The sequence below is a fragment of the Acinonyx jubatus genome, chromosome A2, assembly GCF_027475565.1.
Source record: "Acinonyx jubatus isolate Ajub_Pintada_27869175 chromosome A2, VMU_Ajub_asm_v1.0, whole genome shotgun sequence".
NCBI lineage: Eukaryota > Metazoa > Chordata > Mammalia > Carnivora > Felidae > Acinonyx > Acinonyx jubatus.
Window position 1 is genome coordinate 107,400,342 of NC_069383.1, and position 22,579 is coordinate 107,422,920.

The 22,579-nt window shown below is 57.3% G+C and overlaps 1 protein-coding gene and 1 long non-coding RNA gene across 9 annotated transcripts in view; one reads left to right on the top strand and one right to left on the bottom strand.

The window, feature by feature from the left end:
• On the bottom strand, positions 1-14,789 carry KLF15 (KLF transcription factor 15). Of its 2 annotated transcripts, none has more exons than XM_027049792.2 (3): positions 14,568-14,789; positions 8,918-10,018; positions 1-1,239 (listed from the first exon to the last, which is right to left on the bottom strand). In XM_027049792.2, the coding sequence occupies exons 2-3, from the start codon at positions 9,991-9,993 to the stop codon at positions 1,071-1,073; spliced, it is 1,245 nt and encodes a 414-aa protein (XP_026905593.1). In that variant the 5' UTR covers positions 9,994-10,018; positions 14,568-14,789; the 3' UTR covers positions 1-1,070. The 2 variants fall into 2 exon arrangements, with proteins under 2 accessions (XP_026905593.1, XP_026905592.1); XM_027049791.2 differs by lacking the exon at positions 14,568-14,789 and adding an exon at positions 11,313-13,567.
• Positions 13,536-22,579, top strand: part of LOC106984981 (uncharacterized) — a 23,400-nt gene continuing 14,356 nt past the window's right edge. For 5 of the 7 annotated variants that reach the window (XR_008296969.1, XR_008296968.1, XR_008296967.1 and 2 more), the window contains exon 1: positions 14,923-15,651. This is a non-coding gene — a long non-coding RNA (uncharacterized LOC106984981). Of the gene's footprint in view, positions 13,756-14,922; positions 15,652-22,579 lie in introns of those variants that run through there. The other 2 variants (XR_008296970.1, XR_008296971.1) reach the window with 2 other exon arrangements.

Here is a 22,579-nt window from a genome sequence, read left to right on the forward strand (position 1 = left end):
TTATCAAGTTCTTTTTTCTTTTTATTGGCAAAGTAAATATATTTTTATGAAGGACCAAAGAAAATATACATAATTGTAACATATGTACACCAGCTTTATAGATTTTTTTAATTTCAAATGTACACAAATGTTGATATGTTATTAAAAGATATTTTATGTAGATGTACCTATGTACAGCTTATTTACATACATTCATAGGATGTGAAATAAACCTGTCAAAACAAGCTAGTTCATTTGATATTAATTTCTAGACAAAATAAGGAATGCATTTCTAAATCAGGATTCGGAGGCTCTATCTAGTTCGTCTACACGCAATGCAGCCTGCTCCCCTCTTTTCCCCAAGGTGATCCTGGAGGCTGGTGTCTGGATTTGTCTGGAAACAGGACGAGGGGATGAGCCATGCTGGGTACCTAGACTGCACCTGTCTGCCCCGCACTGTTTAACTCAAGCACATGCACTGCCAGACCCCCCCCCCCCAAAGAGGGGGCATTTCACCCTAATTCCATTATCTGCCCAGAGGCCAGGTTCTAAACCCCTGACGGCCCTTCCCGTACCCTCCTCCTCCTCCTCCGGCAGTCAGGCTGAGCCAGAGGTCTGGGACCAAGCCACCCTCACACCACAGTGCAGCCCTGGACTTCTGGCCTACTTCCTTCTTCCCAGCACAGCTCCCTCTGGGAACTGACATTTCAAAACGGCACATTTCTTCTGAGCAAAAAGTGCCGGCCTTGGCCCAGGCAGGGAGCCCAGTGGGAGAAGGTCCAGGCTCCCCGCGCCGCTGCAGCACAGGCCGGCCCGCTGGAAGGCACGAAGGCACAAAGGCGGGAAGGCAGGGCCCCCTGCGCGGGTGCTAGGGGCTCAGACCCCAGGGACCCGGGCGTGGCTCTAGGTCTTCCCGGGAAAGGCAGCGGGCCGGGCGGCTCCGGTTCCCGCCTCCCAGGCAAGCCCCTCTCTTCCTGCACCTCCCGGGCTCCAGAAGGTGGGTTTGCAACATCGTCACGTGCCTCTGAAGAGGCAAATAAATTATTGCTACAAAAGAACTGGGCGGGTGAGGGGGCGGGGCCGGCGGGCGCTCAGTTCACCGCGCGCACCGAGCGGCTGCTCCGGGGAAAGCGGTGCACCTTGATGTGCTTGGAGAGGTGGTCGCTCCGCGCGAACTTCTTCTCGCACACGGGACACTGGTAGGGCTTCACGCCCGAATGCGAGCGCCGATGCCGCGACAACTCGTCCGAGCGGGAGAACCTGCGGGACACGCACGGGCAGCGGTCAGCGAGACCCGCCCCGCCGGACACCCACCCAGAGCGCGGCCGGCAGGTGCAGGGCTCTACGCAGGGGCCCGGCAGGCGCGGCCCCGGCGCTGCTCCGGCTCCTGAGAACTTCTGAATCCACTGCTGAAAAGTCACTGTCCCAAGCCCCATCGCCCATCCCCCCCTCCAGAACTGCCAGTAAAAGGCCCAATGCTGCACGGCGGTCCGCTCTCAGGCATCTGGGCCTGCGAGCAGCTGGTAAATATTCCGATAGGCGATCAAGCCCACCAGAGTCCGGGATTACTGCCCACAGCCCCCTCCCGCCCGGCAGTGTGCAGTGGGGTCATCCTGGCCCTGATACACCTCGCATTCCCTTTCCCCCTTAGGCCAGAACTTGGGGCTTCTATGAGCGTGTGCGTGGGGAGGCCTGTCCAGAGCCGAAGCTGAAGCCTGGGAGAGGTGTCTCCCCGGCCCTGCAGGGATCTCCCGGCTCCTCCTGCCTCCATTACAGCGGAGGTGGGGGTCTTCAGCCTTGAGTCCCCACTCCAGTCCCAGACACCGCTTTCCTGAAGGCTGGGCCCCCTAAAACGTCACCAAACAAAACCATGCCACTGCAAGGTACTTCTGAGAGTTTAAATGGTTCCCCTGCCACTTCCCTCTCTCGGCCTCAGCCTGCCTGGGAGCAAGTGCTCCCACAGCCCAGAGGCCACTGAGAATGAGCAGCTGCTAATGCAAGAGGTAAGGATCTGAGCTGGACCACAGGGCTCAGAATGTTGTCACTGACTTCAGGGATTTGAAGCTCTCCCCATCCCGTGACCCTCATCCTGACAACGAGATCCCTCTCGTCCCCCTCCCCCGCCACATACTGTTTTCCTCTTGCTCCATCTACACGGACCTATCCTTGGTCCTTCTTGCCACAGGACATTTGCACATACTTTTTCCAGTCCTGGAATGCTTTTCTCTCCCCTCCCCTTGCTGCCTCCCCCCATCTGTTAGAACTTAGCTCAAATGTCACTTCCTCAAGAAAGCCCTCCGGGACTGCATCCCATTCTAGGCTCCCACAGCACTATATGCACCTCAATTTCCTGGACCTGCCACTATCGTAACTTTAAATTCGCTTCCAACTTCTTAATGAATGTCAGCCTGTACCACTAGACCATCAGCTCCATGAGGAAAGATGTGTGTCTCGTTCCCTGTGGTCCATCCCACAAGCAGCCCAGGGCCTGGTGCATGGCAGATGCCAGCAAGTGCATTCACGTGAGAGCGTGGACACAGCAAGCACCCACAGGAGGACGAAGGACTGTTACAGGGCACTCTCAAATTCCACGCATGCACAAACACGCACATGCGTGCACAACATGCAATGCACACAGACACACCCATACACACAAGCTACCCATGTGCTACATAAGCATGGGTGCACTGCACACACATGCGTCCACTCTACATGGGTGCACAGGGTGTGCACACGCACACATGTACACGTACGCACATCATGTGCATGGGCATACGTGTACCTACGTGAGCACACACATGTACACACACACAGGTACCGGGACCAACAGTCCCTTCCCGAACCTGGGGCCACACAGCAAGAGGTAGGTTGGGTGGAACAGCTGTCCCCAGACCAGCCAATGTGTTGGGACCGGTAGCCTACCTGTGGCCTGACCCTATTGGTGGAAGCTTTAATCCCACAGCCTGCCAAGAATCAGAAGGACACAGCAGAACATTCCCTGAGGAAGGCTCGAGGTGGGCAGTAGGAAGGCCTGAGCACCAGATAGGGAGCCCAGAAGCACAGAAGACAGGCGGCTGGCACTCCGCTTCATATCCCAGAGCATCAACTGAGGCTGCTACAGAGCAATGCTCTCATCCTATCTTTGGAGCTGTGGAAGACTGACTGGCCCATTTGTCAGATGAGGAAACCAAGGCTCAGCATGATGAGGGCCTGATCCAGCATCCCCAGCATGACAGAGCAGCCAAGGCCGGAGCGAAGATCCTGATCCAGCTCCCTGCTGTGCCTGGCCTCCTCCACATTGCCTGGCTGGGCGGTATATCACTGGAGCCCTGAGCCAGTGAGGAAGCTGCACAATGCACCCCGGCAGTCAGAGCCTGGACCGTGCTCTCAGGCCAGGGCCACCTGCCCCAGCAGGAGCTGCACATACAGCTTCTATACAGGTGGGCCTGCCCAGGGCAGGGGTAAGCAGGAAGCCACAGAAACAACGCCACCAGCAATATCTGAGCCATCCTGGGCACGAGGCACTGGGATTACCTTGCACCTTTCTGGCCAGGGAGCCAGGATCAGTCCCATAGGGTTGACAACACCACAGCAAGGGCTCAAAAGGATAAGGGGCTTGCCAGGGTCAGAGCCAGCAGAACGGCAGGATCCTTTCAGGTCCCTACCCCACCAGGAGCCCTGGTGTGGTCCTGGGCAAGATTTCCTCACTCATCCAATGAAGACTTTGGGATTCTGGCCCACCTGCTGGGACTCGTCTCAGAGGCCAAAGGAGTTGACACAATGGACACAGTGGCCCTCTCATCCTGGGCACATCATGAGAGCTAGGCCTGAGAACAAGCTGTCCCTACCTGCCAGCCTCCTCCCTGCTGCCTTAGGGCCGTGTGACCTGAGCGGTCCATCCCTGGGAACTGAGCCCTCAGAGGATCCCTACCTCACACCCTCACATTCTCCCAGACAGCAGCCACTGGAGGAGCCCGGGGACCACATAGTGGGAGGGGGACCGGGTGGCTAAGATGCAGGCTCTGCAGACTGTGAGCTCTGCCACCTATGACCAGGTGACCCGGGCAAGTCACCAAGTTCTGTGAGGCTCAGTTTCTCCACTTGGAGATGTGGAAACGACAGATCTGCCTCGGGGGACTATGCGGATTGGGGAAGGTACTTGAGGGTTTACAACAGTGCTCAGCACGTGGCAATGATTCAGTGACGGTGAGCTCTGATTACCTGCAAGCTGCTCAGCGCAGAACCTGCTCCTTGGTGACATCCAGGAGCATATGGGTCAGCACCATGATTTGTGCTGCTGAGGTACTAGAGAGGGAAGCAGCCCGTAACATCAGCCCCACCGCTGGCACACACAGCACCTTTGTGCAAAGTGCTCCTTCCATCAGCCAGAAAGCCATTATTGTAGACAGGTCTCAAGGCCTGCAATGGGCATGGTGCCCCCCAGATTTGTACAGTGTACAACCTGTCCAACACCACTTGGGGGAAGGGGTGAGAGAATGCCTTGTTGAATAAGGGCAGCAGAGACATGGGAACAAAGCAGGCCAGCAGTGTACCACCAGGTCTGAATCCTATCCTGGCTCTGGGGCCTCAGGCCCACAGGCTCCCTTTTCTGGGCCCCTTGTGTCCCCCAGGGATGACCGCAGTACCTGCCACACAGGACTGCTAGAAGTTATTAATATTCGTATTAGCTGTGGAAGGAGGGGATTCTTACTGGATAGAATGGCTTGGCCATTCCGGAACAGGACGTTCTGCTGCCGTGAACAAAAGGGGCCTGTGTCTGAGAGCGTAGCAAGGGAACTTCTAGGAAGGCGGGCAAACAGCCACTTCCCAGACAGACTGGAACAGACAAAGTCTGGTTTCGGCCCCGTCAAGGATGCCAGAACCACGTCACGAGAAGGAAGGGGACAGAGAATACTGGGTTCAGGATCAAAAGCTGAAGGAAGTGGGGGGTAGGTGACCTGGCAAAATGATGACCTGGCTGTTGCAGGGGTGGGGGAGTGGGGGAACCACCATCATTTCACAAAGGGGCACAGGACACAGGGCCAGGGCCACCAGGAAGATAGGTGGCCTTGGGAGTGGTAAACTCCCCATAGGAGGAGGCAGGCAAGTGTGCAGGGGTGCTGCCTGAAGACCAGCTGCAGGTGGAGGTCCTCCCTCCCAGCACTGGGGCTGGCCATCCCTCACTGGAGGGTACGCAGGGGGCTGGAGAGAGGTCCTGAGTCTGGGTGTAGGAGGTCAAGGGGCAAACAGTCTGGGTTGGACTCCGGACACTGCCACTCATTAGCTGTGTGACCAAGGAGAAATTACTTAACTCTTCTGTGCCTCAAATTCCTCCTCTCTAAATGGGGGCAGCATACTGGTGCCTACCTTGTGGACTTATCTGGCGCATTCAGTGAGTTACTTTGGAATGTTCAGCGCGTGCACGAGAGCTCTGTTATTGCTGTTGTTACTGTTAGCTCTTTGCTCCTCGCCCAGAAGCTTCACATCTGAAAGAGCTGACGGCTTCATCGGGGAGAGACGATGCCCAGCCATCATGGTACCAGGTGCACAGGGAGAGAGGATGAGGGAAAGGCCAGATGCATAGCTGTCCAGGTGTGAAAGGCATGCCCACCAGACTGCTGGTGGGACAGGGTGGGGCTGAGGCACTTGCTTGAGGGCACACCCAGAGCCACGCTCACTAGCTCCACCGCTGTGGGCCCTCTGGGAAATGCAGACTGGTGCGCCCATGTTACGGGGCTGTCCTGAGGGCTCAACGAGCTCATTTCTGTGACATGTGCAGAAGAAAGCAGGGACCATTGCAAGATCGACTACCATTGCCATCAGGAGGGAAGTGTTGGAGACAGGGGGCACACAGAGGGGGCAAAGAGGGTGGGGGCCCGAGTGGGAGCCTGCACTGTGCAAGGGAGGCTGGCCAGCAGATCAGGCCAGAATGCGAAGTGTGGATAGGAATCTAAGAGTACCAAGTACATGAAGAGGCGAGAGTAGCCTCATAAAGTAATGGGCTCCTCATGGCAGGAAGTATACAACCAAGTAATGGGGATTTGTGGAAGGGATTCCCACTCTGAGCACCTTAGGGTGGTGCCCAGAATACAGTCGGTGGCCAGAAAATGTGGCACCCAATTGCCATCATCACCACTACTTCTGCTGTCCTGTCCAGATCAAGCTGTCCCAGCGCTGGTCGGCCTGCCTGCCCAACTACTGCAAGGGCTCCCTCCGCATAGAAGGGACACACACATCTCATGTACATCCCCAGGGGTTCTGGACTCCCGAAGGCCAATGAGGGACTCTTGCATCCTCAGAGAAATAGCTCTCCCAAAACACAGGTACCCTCAGCTGCCTGTGCCTCCATCACGTGTAATCCCAAAAAGGCCAGATCCCATTCCAGGGGAATCCTGGGAGAAGCTGGGGAGGCCTTTGAAGGCCTAGGAGTGGCTGGAGGCAAGGATGGCCCCAGGGTCAGTTCCACAGGAACTCACCATGCCAGGCACATGCCGTGCCTTCCCCTGCCAAGTGGGTCCTGGGCAAGAACAGTGCCAGGACCCAGACAGTGGCAAGGCTGAATCCCCTCCACAAATCCCACTCTTGCTTGCACACCTCCTACCATGGGAAACTCACTATCTCTTGAGGCTGCGGTGTTGGGGATGAGATCTGCCTCCCTAAGATGCGCTCTGGGCTGAGGATTCTGTCTGTTCTCTGAGACAGCCCAGAAAGCAGGTCCCCTCCTCCTGGGGGAATGAGACAAGTGGGTAGCCTTCACCAAGGACCACACCTTCCTCCCTGTAGCCCTGCCCAGCCTCATCCCAACAGGAAGGGCCACTCGCCAAGAGTTAGCAGTGGCCAGGGGACAGTGCCCAGGAAGGTGAGCCCATCAGGAGTTGGACCAGTGCTCTGTCCAGCCAGATGCCTGACCCCTCCACAGCCCTGCCTGCCCCCCCCCCGCCAAGAGAAAATGCATCTAAGAGGAGTCCCTGTGAGTCTGGGCCACCTCCGAAATGGTACTCTTCTCAGACTCTGCCCTTGTAAGAGTAACAGTGCCACCAATGAGAAAGGGGTGGTGCCGAGCACCCCTGCGCCCCTGGCCCTGAGAGGGAGAGGGAGAGAGCAGGGCCCCCACTTCACAGATGGGGAAGTGAGGCTTGGCCAGGGGGGAGCTCCCCGAGAGCACATAGCAAGTCAGAAGCTGACATAGGCTGAGGCTCCCACCATTGCCGCCATCTACCCCCCACCCAAGGTCAATGGCCCTCCCTTCTACAGTTGAACACCTGCCTCTATGGCTCCAGTGCCTCGGCTTCCCCACACCCCCAAGCTCTGACCACCAACACCGCATACCCACCAGTGTACCAGGTCTCAAAGTGGCTCTGCAGGTACATCTGTCACCTGGGGGCCCGCTCAACAGACTACGGCAGAGGCTCAGAGAGGGATGTGACACCAGCACCAACACCCTATGGGCTTCTGGCAGAAGCCCCGTGGGCCTGTCCGGTGGGTGCCTCTGGAGCAGTGGCTGCATGAGACCCTTCATCAGGAAGGGCCTCCATAACCCAAGACACTATTTGGGAAAAGTCTCTTCCTTGGTCAGCTCAGCACTCCACGGAAAGCGGCTGCAGGGTCACATCACATATTGCAGTCAGGGCCTCAGCTGGCCAGGACTCTGTGGCCAGCACCTCCCAACTGGGGCCAACCCTCCCGACCTGCCGGATGAGTCTGACCAAGAAGCTGCCAACTGCTCCCTGTAGGCCACACCCACACAGATGCACACGCACGCGCAAGGTACATGACATGCGTAGTCCTGCAGCACACCCAGACACACATGAAGAAAGCAAGTACACGTAGGTGCACACGCAGCTACACGCCCACTTGTGAGGTCTGCACACAGAGGGGCATGCCCGGTCGCTCTCTCATGAACGCTCACAAAGCGGCGGCCACAGCAGCCCTGGCAGTAAAGACCGGGAATGTGCTGGTAATGCACACTGCACCCACCCCCGGCCAGATAGGCCAGATTCCTGCAGGGTAGGTGTCCTAAAAACTGGAGACAGCCCAGCTGCGGTGCCCCTGAGGGTGCGAGCTCCCGGCTGCCTGCTTTTCAGGGAAAGGTGCACCCAGTCCACCTGAAGTGTGATCTGGGGACCCCTGGGGGCCCAGGTGAGGGTGACCCGGGGGGGATTCCATCCAGCTCTGCCGTCTGCTGGTTGAGCAGCCCTGGAGCAAGACTCCGGCCCTTTGAGAGCTGGCTTCTCGTGTTGCACCACACAGAGTAGAGTCCGGGAGGACTCATCCACCTTTGGGCAGCACCCCCAGCCTGGTCCTCCTTCACAGCTTCCCAGATACACCTTCAGGTACCGCAGGGAAGCAAGGGCCAGGCCCTGTCCAAGTGTCTGAGGACGTCCACAAGTGAAGCTGGTCCCTCCGGTCAGAAAAGCAGCGTTTTTTCGGGATGTGACGCCTCTGATGCAACCCTCTGGGCCCAAACCCCATTTACCAAGTGGTGTGGCCTTGGGCAAGTTACCTAGCTGGTCTGAGCCTGTTTGCTCAGCTGTAAGGGTAGCACTTGCCCTTAGGGGTTCTGTGAGGCACTGAGGGAACAGTGCACACAGGGCCACAACCCCATCTGACATACAGCCCTCACTCCATCATTCTTAGCTGCCATTGCTACTACTAAGAGAGCCCTTTTGCCATGGCCCAGCCCCTCACCCGCAGCAAGCCAGACCAGGTCATTATGAACCTGGAGACCAGGTGGCTTCAGGCTTCAGTGATCAGTAGGGAAGCAGGGACAAGGAAGCCTGCGGGCAGCCACGCCAGCTCTGGCCCCGCTGCCTGCCCGCCCCATCTCCCCTTCCTAATCAGCCTTATCTAATGGTGAACTGGGCCTTGACCACACCCCCAGGGGAGCAGAGACGAGCTGGTCGTGCTCACGGCCTGGCCTGTCACCTGTCATACTGACCTCCAGCCGCAGCCCGGCCAGGTGCAGGCAAAGGGCTTCTCGCCTGTGTGCCGGCGCAGGTGCGCCTTGAGGTGGCTGCTCTTGGTGTACATCTTGCTGCAGCCGGGGAAAGTACATTTGTGCATTTTGATGAGTTCTGCCGCTGGATTCTTGGGGAACTTCTGGCCCATGAGTAGGCCGGCGGGGCCAGGCCCCAGGGGTCCCGACCCAATGGGCTTGGCGGCGATGGGCACAGGGGCGATACGCACGAACTTGGAGGGCAGGTTCACATTGGAGGAGGGCACCACCTGGGGCACCAGTGCAAAGGTCTGACCCTGGATGTTGACCAGAAGCTGGGCTACCTTGACACTTTCCGGGGCCTGCCCAGGGGAGGCAGGCTCATTGCCCGACTCCTGCTTCACCTGCACAGGCTGGATCTGCAGCAGCACGGGGATGGGGCCGTCAGATGTGGGCCCCCCACCCGGACTCTGGCTGCCACCCACACTGGCACTGCCCAGAGGGGGAGTGCCACGCTCTCTCCCACTGGACCCAGGATGGAGGTGGTTCCTGTGTGGCCCGGCTGAGAGCTGGCCACAGGCCTCCAAGTCCTTGCTGCTGCCCTCTGGGGCCTCCTTGACCCCCAGCTCCATGTTCTCCTCCAGAAACTCTTCAATCTCCTCCAGGGTGGGCTGGAAGGGCCTTGGGACGTCATCAGGGTCAGCCACAGGAAACTCGGGGAAGCAGAAATGCTCCCCCTTCACAGGTGCTGGTGCCCGCCGCCAGGACCCCCAGGCCATGGGGCCACTGCTGGCCCCAATGCCACTGCCACCACCACTGCCCAGTGTGGCCTGGGACAGCAGGAAGTCCAAGATGCTATCCTGGCCCTCAGCACCCGGGCCACCGCTATAGCAGGAGCAGACTGCTTGCGAGTCCGGGCTGGCACAGGAACAGAGGCTGGAGGCGTCACTGTCATCCTCGGAGAGGGGTGAGGGCAGCATGTGGTACGCCCGCCCACCGACCAGCCTGTCACCCAGATAACCAAGTGGGCATTTCGGTGACGAGAAGGTCTCGTCCACTGGAAGCAAGTGGTCCACCATGCTGGCCTGGCCGTGCCGGTGGCGGCTGCAGAGAAGAACAAAGGAGGCCTGGTCAGAAGGATGGCATGCTCACCTGCCACCTCGTGGGCCTGTGCACCACCCCCCCCCCCACCTCCGCTGCCTGCCCACAGTCTCCCATTGCCAAATGCCTGGATCCTGTCTCCATCCCATCCCGTGGGAGAACTCTGTCTGCAAGAGTGTTTTCCGAAATTGCACCACCTGTTTGCAAAAGAGCGCTCTCCAAGCCCATTGCACAATCCGGGGTACTTTTGGTTTCAAACAGGTTTTCCAGAACAGTTCTGGGAAAGAACACGTGTGTATCTGTGAATGATTGAGTGTGTGCACGTGTGAGCGAGAAAGTATGCAAGGAGGATGTCTGTACCCTGAAATGGCCAACGTTGGGGAAGCTTGTCCAGCTGACTGGAGTGGCTGCACTTCTGAGGACACCTGACCTCAGCTTCATTCTTGACTCACTGGAAGGGGGCAGGAGGATGGCCATTTGCCCCCTGACCCTTGTGTTGGTTGGAACTTGGGTAAGGTTGCCAGATTAAACAAATAAAACTGCAGGCCACCCAGTTAGATTTGAATTTCAGGTTTTAAAAAACAAGCAACGTTTAACATAAGTATGTCCCAAATATTAAATGGGATATGCTCATATTAAATTATTTTAGGGGCGCCTGGGTGGCTCAGTCGGTTGAGCGTCCGATTCGGCTCAGGTTATGATCTCGCAGTTTGTGAGTTCCAGCCCTGCGTCGGGCTCTGTGCTGTCAGCTTGGAGCCTGGAGCCCACTTCAGATTCTGTGTCTCTCTCTCTCTCTCTCTCTCTCTCTCTGCCCCTCCCCTGCTTGTTCTCTGTCTCTCTCAAAAATAAATAAACAGAAAAAAAATAAAAAAAAATATTTTATCTGAGATTGAACCTCAACTTGGCAGTCTATATTTTAATCAGACAAGTCGAATTTGTGCCTCCCCCGCAAAAAAATTAAAGACCCATATGCACCTGCTCTCACCAGCTCTGTTTCCCCATCTGAAGGGAGAGACCTCATCCACCCTCTTGTTCTCGGACCCCTCCAGCCTCAGCTGCCTCCTCTGTGAAGTGGGAGAGGCAGGGACAGAACAAAAGGCTCTTGACTGTACCCAGACACTTTACTGAGGCTTTACCATGGGGTGGACAGGGCCCTGCCCCACAGTGATAACTCACAAGGGCAAAAGTGGACCCAGGTCCCAGAGTACTTGCACGGCTATTACCCCATGTGACTACACGACCACCTAGTGGGATGAGAGAGAGGATGCCCTTGGCCTGTACCCCATGGAGCACTCACCACCTCAAGAAGGCCCAGCTAACTCCCGTCTTCCCACTAGACCGTGAACTCCAGGAAGGCAGGCTGCTCTGCTGGGTCCCCACTGTGTTCCCAGCTTCCGGCATGGCAGCTAGTGCCCAGGAGGGCCTCAGGGAACATCAACAGAGAAGAGAGGGGACATCTGTGTCCTCTGAAGGCCATGCTAGGTCCGGTGTCCAAGGAGAGTCAACAGTGTATGGCTATGATGGAGCCACCTCTGTGGACCTTTGTCCCCGCCCAATGACCAGTGAGGTTGGGGAACAGGGAATGTTCCACGTCTAAAACCAGAGATTCTCTGCTGCCTATCCCCACTCTGCACCCACTCCTATGCTCTGTCTCAAGGGCCACTGCTGGACTTAGCACACAGCATACTCTACGGCCGACAGGTCTGGCCATGGACAGAAACCTGTCAGGGCCAGGATCATCATCAGCTGCGACCTTGGACAAGTCCTCACTCCCCGAATCTCAGTTTCCCCATCTATTCCGGGCCCCAGTGACCTCAGTTCCCCACTAATCCAGGAAGCTTCATGCAGCTCCAGGAAGCTAAGGCAGGGTGGATGCCTTTGGCGAGTCCATACCCCAGGGCAGTTTTGCCAGGAGGATATTTGGCTCTTTAATTGTTAATACTCATCTGAGGATTTAAAACTGGAAGTTTTAAAATACATGCTATTCACCCAATCAGGTGCCAGGAAGGAATAAAAGTACCAGATAACGTGAAGGGCAACAAGGCTGTGCGGAGCCCACACTGGGCCCTGGGCCCCCCCACCACCACTTTGGCCCACCCTCTGAGCAGGGGGCTCTGCTCTGGCCTCTGCAACTTAGCTGGGCAACCTCGGGCAGGTGGCACAACTGCTCTGTGTCCGGTCTGTTGGCTAGGGATGCTGCCAGTAGTGCCTAGCTCCCAGGTTACTCAAAGAGTTCAATGAGCTAACACCAGGTGAACACTTCCTACAGCGGCTGGCATGCACTCAGGCGTTGGTCAGTACCAGCCATTAGGATTAACCTCCAAACGGGTGAACACGTGGTCTTTGTGCCTCTCCGATGTGATCCTAAGGAATCAGAGAGACTCCAGCCTTCCTAGAACCTAGGAACAGGCCTTAACTAGTGGTTAAGAGGCAGATCAGGCCATGTTCTTGCCCACTTAAAACTCTCCCCTGAAATGTGATCACCAACCGAATATTACATGATAGTAAGGAGTTAGTGTTCATATTTTTAAGTGTGATGATGGTATTATAGTTGATAATTAGATATTCACAGATGAAATGATATGAAAAGAAATAGTGTGGAGGGGGGAGGAGTAAGTACGGTAGGGTAGGGTAGGAGAAAACATCCAATAACTTCCCTAGGAAATGTGACCCCATCTTCTCCCAGCACCTGGGCCTTGCCCATCTCTCCCACATCTCACCTCACCTGCTCCACTCCACCTTAACTGTGCTGTCTCTGTGGGCCCCTCTTCTCCCAACACTCCAAGTGGGAGTGCCTTATTTAGAGCTCAGCTCAGAAGACACTGCCTGTGGGGCTCTCCCCTGACCACCATCTGTTAAATCATCCCACACGATTCTTCCAGTAGTTGGTAACCAGGGGGGAAATCATCTTGGTTATGGGTTTGTGTACTTTTCTGTTTACCTCCCCACCAAAATAGAAGCTATTCTGACTACCCAGTCTGCCACCACCCTGGCCTCCGAAACAGGACCTGGAAGATCGCGCTGGTTGTGTGAGAGGTGCTTGGGGAAGCTGGGCAGGGGGTGGGGGTGTGGGGATTCTCCCAGGTATGGAATGGCCAGGGTCAGGCAGCAGGGTTTTCAGGCAGGGCTGGTCAGCCAGGGTTGCACACTGAGGCACTGAAAGCAGAGAAGGGGTTCTGGGACACCCGGGGGCACTGGCGATAGAAAAAGGGCCCGCCGGGGCTGGAGGGAGCCGGCTAGGAAGCTAAAACACAGCAGCACATGGCATGGCCAGAAGCACAGGCTGCGTGCAGGGGGAGGGGACACGCTGTTCCGGGCACCGTCCCCGGCCTACAGCCGGACTCCGCCCCCTCCCCCCAGGCCCGGCCCGGCCTGCTGTTTATCCTCCCGGGGACACAGCGGCTGCAGGAACAACATGTAATTGATAACAAGCCCAGCGCCGGCCAAGGGCTTGCCATTGGGTCAGCGTGCAAATCACGGGGGTGGCGGGTGGGGGCCGCCCTTCAAAATAAGAGTCTCTGGTCCCTGCGCCACCCGCAGGCCCCAAAGTCGCAGAGACCAGGCGTTCTCCCACCTGTAGGACAGCGGGGGCTCCCACGAGCCACCCGGTCCTTGGGGGAAAGGTGATTTGAGGGACTAAAGCATTTGGGGATTTTTGTCACCTTCCCAGGGATTGGGCGAGAAAACAGCCCCCCGGTGCCCTGGGAGGGGGGCTCCTTAGGGAATACCACAGTGCGGAGGTAAGAGGGAACAGCACGGCCACGGTGGGTGGGGGTGGCCTCTCCTCTGCCCCTGCCACCCCTTGGCCATCGTTCTGCTAATGTTCAGTGGAAAGCAGCAGGGACTCTGCGTGGGCAGTAGAAGTAAGAGGTGTGTGAGCAGTGCGGGTGTGCGCGAAGGGGTGTGAGTTCATGTCGTGTGACTGTGCGTGTGCGGGGCGTGGTGCGCGGCAGCGGTGTGGCCGTGCCGGAGGGTGTCCGCGACATACTCGCGCGTGGAGCTGGCGTGGGTGCCCGCCCGCGTGTGGGAGGAGCGTGGGAAAGGAAGACCCCTCGGTAGAGCCCGGGAGCGTTGCCGGCCGGGCACCATGCCCTCGGCCGGTGCCCCTCTCCCAGAGGCCACGGCTGCGGTGACCGACAGTAACCCCTCCGCCACAGCCCCCTCGTCCCCCCTTCCTCGGCCCCCGACTGGCCGGCGCGTTCGCCGGCCCGTTCCGGTCGCCAGGCCCCGCCGGTGCCCGCCATATGGGAGGGCCGGCTCGCAAGGCGCGCAGGACCCGCGGGGCCAGGCGCCGAGGCAGCGGCCCGGACACGCGCGGGGAAAGTGCCGATGGGCACTGGGGGAGTCACTCTCGCGCGGGCTTGTCCGACACCGGGCCCCGCGCAGGGGCTCGCCCGGCTTCTCCGGCGTTTCCTCCGACACTGGCGCGGAGCTCCGGACAGCGGCGCCGGCACCCGGACGCACCACCAGAGCCCAGCCGGCGTCCCGCCACCCCACTCGCGTCCCGATCAGCCCCCTGGGCTCCCCTCCGGCCTCCTAAAGCCTCTCCCACCTGAACTTGGAGCACGCCCGGCTGGCGGCCAGGCCCCGGCGGTCCTGAGGCCCCGGGGGCTGGGCTGGGGGCGGCGGCCTGGCTCCCGGTCCGGCGGCGGCCGCGGGCCCAGCCGCGGGTCCTGCGCTGGCTCGCTAGCCCGCTGGCCCGCGGGTCGCTGCGGCGGAGCACTCGCCCGCCGCCGCTCGCTCTGCGCTCACTCCCCGCGGCTCACGTGACGCCGCGGGCGCCGCGAAGGCTCGCAGGAGGCTCGGCCCCGGCCGCGCGCCCCATTGGCCCGCGCCGCGCGTCACGCGCCCCGCCCCGACCCCGGCCCCGCCTCGGCCCCGCCCCCGGCCCCGGCCCTGGTCCCGGGTCCCGCCCCCAGCCCCTCGCTCAGGCTTCGGGAGCTGTCGGCTGCGCGCAGCGCGGGCTCTCCGGCCACTTCCCCTCCCCCCATCCCGGCCGTGGCCTCGCGCAGTCCTCGGGCGTCGCTTCTGCAGGTAGGTCCCCAGGTGAGGACGGGAAACTGGCCGCGGGCCCCGCGAGAAATGGAGTCCAGGAGGGGGCGGGCGTCATGAGGCCGCCAGGGCAGGTCTGGCCTCTACCGCCACCCTCACTCCCACCTCCATTCCGGTACCCGCAGCTGGCCTCCGGCTGTGGGCCGGATAAAGTGGGGGGTTACCCTGGGGACGTACTGTTGGAGAAATACGGTACGGTGTTTCTGCCTAGCGATCACGGTTACCTTCGGGAAAGTGCATGCTCGCTGCGCTGCCTCGGAGCCTCCCAGCCTCCAGGACGGCCTAGGGCGTCTGACTCCTGACTCGAATCAGTGACACCCCCAGGTCTGGGCCACCTTCCTGAGGACCGACCTGTGCTTCACTCTCAGGCTGCTGTGGTCCGCAGCAGTCCCGGGACGCTTTGGCACTCCGCGCGGAGGTGGGAAGAGCAAGGCCCAGAGGAACTTAACCAAGAGGTGGCAGTGAGCCGACGGTGCCACGCACCCTGCTAACGCCCTTTAACTCACACTCCTGTTGGATCCTCAGCCTACAGATGAAGACATGGACTGTGAGGGGCCACGGGTCCTCCCCGGGTGACTCGGCTGGTAAGGAGAGAGGAGGGGGTGAGGCAGAGCCTGTCCTCCTGCCCCCGGAGGGCATTTTCCGGGCAACACAGGGACACGTGGGCAGAGCTCCTTCTAAGGAGTTGACATCCTTTCCCTTTCTGGCCTGGGAGATAGAGAGCATTCCCTCCACTTTTCTCCCAGTGTATTGCCAGAGCAGCGTACTCATAGCCAGGACCTTTCCCTGCTCTCTGGAATGCTGTGGGTCTGGGCTCCTAAGTCCAGGCTGGTGCTTGCCCCTGGGTCATGTGGTCCTCCCTGTATACCCAGCTGGGGCCAGGGATGTGGCTCCTGCTGCCACCAGGAGCCAAACCCAGCTGGGGGTGGCAGGGGCTGGGGAGGGGGGGGACAGGTTAGGGGACACTGGTGTTAAAGGTGAAATACATCCATAGCAGCTTCAGCACGTAGGTGGTCAGAAACTGAAAAGCCGAAAAGGATAAATACTGTGTGACTTCACTTCTCTGTGAAATTTTAAAAACTAAAAACAAACAAACAAAAAAACTCATAGAAAAAGAGATCAGACTTGTGGTCCCAGAGGCAGAGGGTCAGGGGAGAAGGATTTGGAGAAGGAGGATCAAAAGGTACAAACTTTCAGGTGTAAGAGAACTAAGTCCCAGGAAGTCATGTGCAACATGATGCACTGTGCTGCTGTGTGATATACAGGAAAGTGATTAAGAGAGTGGGTCCCAAGAGTTCTCACCAGAAGGAAAATTTTTTTCCTTTTTTTTCGTTTCCTTTTTATTATATCTATAGGAGATGATGGCTGCTAACTAAAACTACAGTAATTATTTCACAAAATAGGTGTCAAACTGTTATGTTGTACACACTAAACTCATACAGTACTGCATGTCAATTATGTCTCAATAAAACTGGGGGGAGGGGAAGAAACTGAAGGACAGCCAAGGTGCTCCTGTTACAGCCTGAGTCAGATCATGTCTCTCATTGGCTCAGAACATTCCAGGGGTTCCCAGCATCACAGCCTGCAATGCCCTACAGGATCGCCTCCCCCCCAAAATTAGATCCCTGACCTTACACTCTACTCCTTTCCCCTTGCTCACATCATTCCAGCCACACTGGCCTTGCAGTTCCCCAAACATACCAGGCACAGTCCTACCTCAGAGCCCTTGCATGTGCTCTTCCCACTGCCTGTACAAGCTCTTTCCACACAAATGACATGGTTCTCTCGCCTCCTTCAGGGTTTTCTCCGCATGTTATCTTCTCAGGGAGGCCTGCCTTAACCACCCAGTCTAAAATGTTAACACTCTCCCTGGGGCGCCTGGGTGGCTCACTCAGTTGGGGGGCCGACTTCGGCTCAGGTCATGATTTCACGGTCCGTGAGTCTGTGAGTTTGAGCCCCGAGTCGGGCTCTGCGCTGACAGCTGGGAGCCTGGAGCCTGCTTCGGATTCTGTGTCTCCCTGTCTCTCTGCACCTCCCCCACTTGCACTCTGTCTCTCTCTCTCTCTCTCTCTCTCTTATTGTTAACACTCTCCCTAGTATTTCCTATTCCCCTATCCTGTTTAACTTTTTAATTGGCATTTATTCCCTGCTAATGTATTATATATTTTATATTTTATTTGTTTTTGTCTCCTCTAATAGAATGTAAGCGCCACCAAAGCAGTGATTTCTCTCCACCTGTTCCCTTCATATTTCTAGCATCAGGCACATAGTAAGTGCTCCGTTGTTGAATTAATGAATTTCTGACTTAAAGCAAAAAGGTCGGCTTGAGAGGAATTCAACAGGGCTGAGGTACCTACCCCAAATGAGTTATGGAGTTGGCCACTGGAGAAATTAGAACGGTTTTCCCCAAAGAGACCCAGAGCACCCTCAAGCTAGTTTCCAAGGACTGCCTTTGTACAGGGTGCCTTCTCTCTGCTTCAGTCTCCTCCTCCCTCCAGCACCCACCTTGGCCTGGCGAACTGTATTCATCCTTCAGCCATCAGCTCAAACTTACCTTTCTTGGGGACATAGTCCCGTAAAAACCTCTCCCACCTCCAGGCAAGACCAGGTCTCACATGCCTATCCTTTGTGGCACTGTGCCCGGCATGTAGTAGGGCCTCAGTAAACTTTTGTTGAGAAAATAAATAAATGAATGAGTGAATGTGGGGACACTGGCAGCCTAAGTAGCTGAATGTCCACCTGAGCAGTTAGGTATGGCTGTATCTAAGGAGAAAAACTCTCCCCATATTGTGGGGAGACTCTGTTAGAAGAAAAAGAAACCAGGTAGTGGTTTTCCAAACAGATGACAAAGAGAAAGAAATATTTCTCTTCATAGCAATGAAAACCCCCAATGTTCCCATGCAATTAATTCCTTCCCTACTTGTACATCATCTCCCACAGAAAAGGACCCGGGTCCCTGGTGCCTGTCCAGCCCTGAACGGTTGCAAAGACCCCAGGGACAGAAGTGGGGCTCACCTCTAGGGCAGGGGCTCCAGCTTTCCCTGTTTCGAGGACACAGGCACAGCTCCGGGAGACAGAGGGCTCCTCAGCTTCCCTCCTCCCCATCTCTGCCATAAATGGTGGTCTCTCTGGCATATGCTAGAATTCCAGACTGGGAGGCAGCCTGGGTCTCAGCCCGACGGGACTGTGTTTATGGCAGCCTGCCTCCGGTCCTGGTAGAGTCTGTCCAAGTTACTTTGCCCATCAGAGCCTCAGCTTCCTCATCTATAAAATGGGTGCCAGGACCCCCGACTTCATTACCTCCCAGGGTTGTTGGAGGAGCCAAAACAGTAATAGATGGGAAAAGGCATTGGAAAGGTCCAGAGACTGAGGACAGGCGGTTAGCAGCACTGGGCAATGCTGGGGAATGGGAAGCCTGGCACACAGCACCCCCCCCCCCAGGGGGCAGCTGGATAATGGCAGTAAATGAGCTCTAACAGGGCAGCAAGGAGCCCCTCCTGGGGAGGAGGGAGCAACTTTGCTGGGAAGCGTATGTCCAGGCCCCCTTGGAGAGGAGGCAGTCCAGGACGTGCTCTGGAATGCCGGAAAATACAAGACAGCCTATGAAACAGTGGCCACACTGTGGATGGAACCAAAGGTGTAGATTCTCTGTCCCCTTGCAGGTGCAAGCCCAAGCCACTTGGACTGACATCCAAGCCATTTGTTTGAATAATTCTTTTCTTTTTTGAAGTTTATTTATTTATTTTGAGAGAGAGAAAGAGAGAGCGCACAGGCAGAGAGAGAGTCCCAAGCAGGCTCCACACCATCAACACAGAGCCTGACGCAGGGCTCGATCTCAGAAAGTGAGATCACCACCTGAGCTGAAATCAAGAGTCAGGCACTTAACCGACTGAGCCCCCCGGGCACCCCTTGAGCCTCTTAAAAGTAACGCCTGCACATTGTTTTAGTGTTGAAGCACTGCAGAAAGGCATGAAATGAAGAGTAAAATTGCACTCGGCCTCAGTTCCACTCAGCATTTCTGTTTCCATGTGACCTAATTGTACATACTATGCTTGTCTCTTTTGTGTCTACAAAGGAAGCGAATGATGCCCCTTTCTGTGTGCTGCACATTCTGTGTTTGCCCCTCCAGATCTCTCTCTGCCCTCCTGCCCCTGCTCTGTGCCCCCAGAGGCTTATCTGCACAGACCATGAACGGGGGCCCTTTGGTTTCCGAGAGGGTTTGGCCAGTGGGAGGCACTGGTGACAGGTGAGGATGGTAGGAACGTGACGTTGCATTTGTCTTTTGTGGGTCACTGTCAGCTGGCTGTGTCTCTCCAGTGGGCGTGGCTCCTCTCAGGGAGCCTGGCAGAGCTTGAAGCCCCCCCTCTGCTAACCTTTGCCCAGAAAGCCTCTGCCTCCCACCGCGCCCCCATCCTCGCCCAAAGTCTCTCTTCCACAGGCCCGTCTGGGGGCAACCCTCCTGGCTGGGTATCTCCAGCTTTCGGGTTAATAATATGGAGGCACACGCATCGCACTTCAAAGATGCTCACTTTGTTGTGTGTTCACGGCACCCCAGAGGCCGGCATCACAGATGAGGAAATGATGCTCAGAGGGGGCGCCTGTTCACAGGGGCCAATGACGCGGTCATGGCAGGGTCCGCACACACTTGCCCCCTCGGGCCCGTGCGGCCCTGTCCTGGCGGGCTCCCGAGACCTGGCTGAGGGGCTGGGCCCACCGCAGGGCCCGGGACACCCACAGCCAGATGGCTTGGACGAGACACGAGGCTTGGCAGGGCCTGTCCCGAACATGCTTGGTGGGCCTCGCCAGTTCTGCCGTTCTGCTCCCCGGCAGGAGCCCTGTGTGTGGTCCCATAAACCGCATCCATGAGGCATGGGATGTCTGCGGCCCTGGCCTCCCCCCAGCCCCCAGCTCCAAATCCTCCCCAGACATCTCCCCTTGACAGCTCGCAGACGTCACCAGGCGTCCCAAGAAAAACCCCTTAGGCCTGCCCCTCTGCCCCAGGGTACTAGTAAGCCCAGGCTGCTGTGACAAGTAACACGGACCAGGCAGCTCAGACAACATGCATGATTTCCGCACGGTTCTGGAGGCCAGAAGTCTGAGATCAAGATGAAGCAATCCTGCTTCCTTCTGCTTCCTTCTGTGGATGGTGGCCTTCTCCGACTCTTCACGTGGGCCAGGCCCTAACCTCCTCTTCTTATTAACACCTGTCAGGTGAGATGCGTGGGCACCCCAATGACCTCATTTTACCTCAATTGCCTCTGTAAAGACTGTGTCTCCCAATACAGTACATATTCTGAGGTACTGAGGATTTCAACGTACGAATTGGGGGGGATATAGTAACATCATAACCCCCCAGGGTGCCCCCATCCCGGCACCCCCCTCACCCAGTGCTTCATCCAGCAATTCCCACCTAGTCATGTGTGGGGGCAGCAGGATGGCCATGCTGCGGGGGGACGCAGGTGGCCAGGCAGAGCAGTCTCCTGCCTCAGAGCCCACACTGGCTCCCCATGGTCACAGTAAAAGGTCGGCGCCCTAACTTCCCCGGGCATCCATGGCTCTGAGCGACGCGCCTCCTGCCCCACTTGTCCCACCCAAGGACAGCAAGGACTCTGCACTGACCTGCCTGGGCTCACATCATGCTCCTGCCACCCCCGAGCCGCATAACTCTAGGAGCATTGTTTCCCCTTGTGGGCCACCATACCTACGATGCGGGGACAGCAGCAATCGTGCCTCAGCCATGCAGGTGTCCTGCTCAGTCTCTCTTAAAGGGCTGCCACACGGAGCACTGCTGAGTGACCGCCTCCAGCAGCAGCCCCACCTGGGGATCTGGCCGAGCTTCACCCAGAAGCCAGGATGTTAGGCACTGGAGCCGCCGCTCCTGCCTGACCCCCGCTTCCCCACAGGCAGGCTGACCCCTGGGGCTTTCCACCGAGTGTGGCCCAGTTGTCTCCTGGCTGCACTGCAGCCCGAGGCTCTCCCTCCTCATCCTCCCTCCTCCCTTCTCCTTTCACGGGTGCCAACCCCACACCCAGATCGAAGGCTCTCCCTGCCAGTTCCTGCTCCTACTTCCTTCCCCTCATCCTCCACAGGCACTGCCCCACGAGCCTCTTGCACGTCTAACCCCTTCTTGGCATCTGCTCTCTGAAGATGAGAACTGGCCCGGGTAGCTGTCTCATAGGTTGTTCAAGGGTTAAACGCATTAACACACACAGAAACCTTAGAAAGGTGCCTGGAACAGAGTAGGTATCTGAGTCCCAACACCACGTAGCTCCTTTCTAAGGGCCATTCTTGGGGACTGTATCTGCCCTGTCCATAGATTTCTGCTTATTCTTTTGTGGACCAGGCCTTCTTAAGTTTCCGAAGTGTGCTATGCTTCCTGTGATCACAGGGCCTTTGCACCCACCACTGCCTTTGTTCCTTTACTGTGAGCCCTCTAACCCCTCTTTCCTGTTAGCTCAGATGTCACTTCCTCAGGGAAGCCTATCTGACCTCCTTTATATGTTTTCCCTACACTATGTGCCTCTCCTTCAAAGAATTTTTCAAGGTTTATCCATTTATGTGTGTTCATTTCTTTCACGCTTGTCTCTCTGGGGCAAAGGTTGCCAGTCCTCAGATCCCTATCCATCCCTTCCCAGAACTCCCAGTTTTCAGCAGAGCACAGTATTGCCCCAAAGAAAGCTTGCATTCCTCAGCCTTTCTTGCAGCTAGCCAATGGGATGTACACAGAAGTGATGGCTGTCCCTTCTGAGTTCCCCTGGGAAGAGAAGGGGCGTGCCTCTTTCCATGTTCCCTCCTCCTCCCTGCTGGCTGGAATGCGGGCAGACAAGGCCAATGCTGTCTGCTGGAGGGATGGACAAGGTAGAAGGAATACAGACCCAAACAGCCTCAGAGTGCACTGCCTCACCAGCGTGGGATTTCAAGGAGAGAAAACTCAAAGTGTAGCTTGTTTAAGCTAACACTACTTTGAGTCTCTGTTAACGGCAGAGATTTGGCTACCTGTAGAACAGGAAGCTCTGTGAAGCCAGGGAGCAGGTCCACCTTGGTCATCACCATGTGCTCCCGGCACCTAGAAGGTCCTTGATTATTGTAGGATGAATGAGTGAATGAGTTCTTTGGGGGCTGGACCCTTTCTCAGCCATCTTGGGGACCGCCGCAGCGCCCAGCTCATGGAGTGAAGTTGTATAGAAATCTAGAGCAGCACTATCCGCTAGAACCTTCTGTGAGGCAGGAAATGCTCCATGTATGCTTGTTGTCCAGTAAGGTACCGCATGCGGCTGGCGGCCACCACGCTGGACAGTGCACACCAGGCTAGAAGGGAGTGTTGAGATGCAGCCCCTCCCCTAATGCAGGAGCTGCCAGCCTGCTGAAATCAGGTAGACACTTGTCCCAACGCTGACACACGAGCCAGGCCACCAGGCGAAGGAGGCCTTCGAGCCCCTGCTCCTGGCCCCCTCAGTGAGGGTCACACTGAGGACTCACATCATGGAGGCAGCACGGCCAATCACAGCGGCC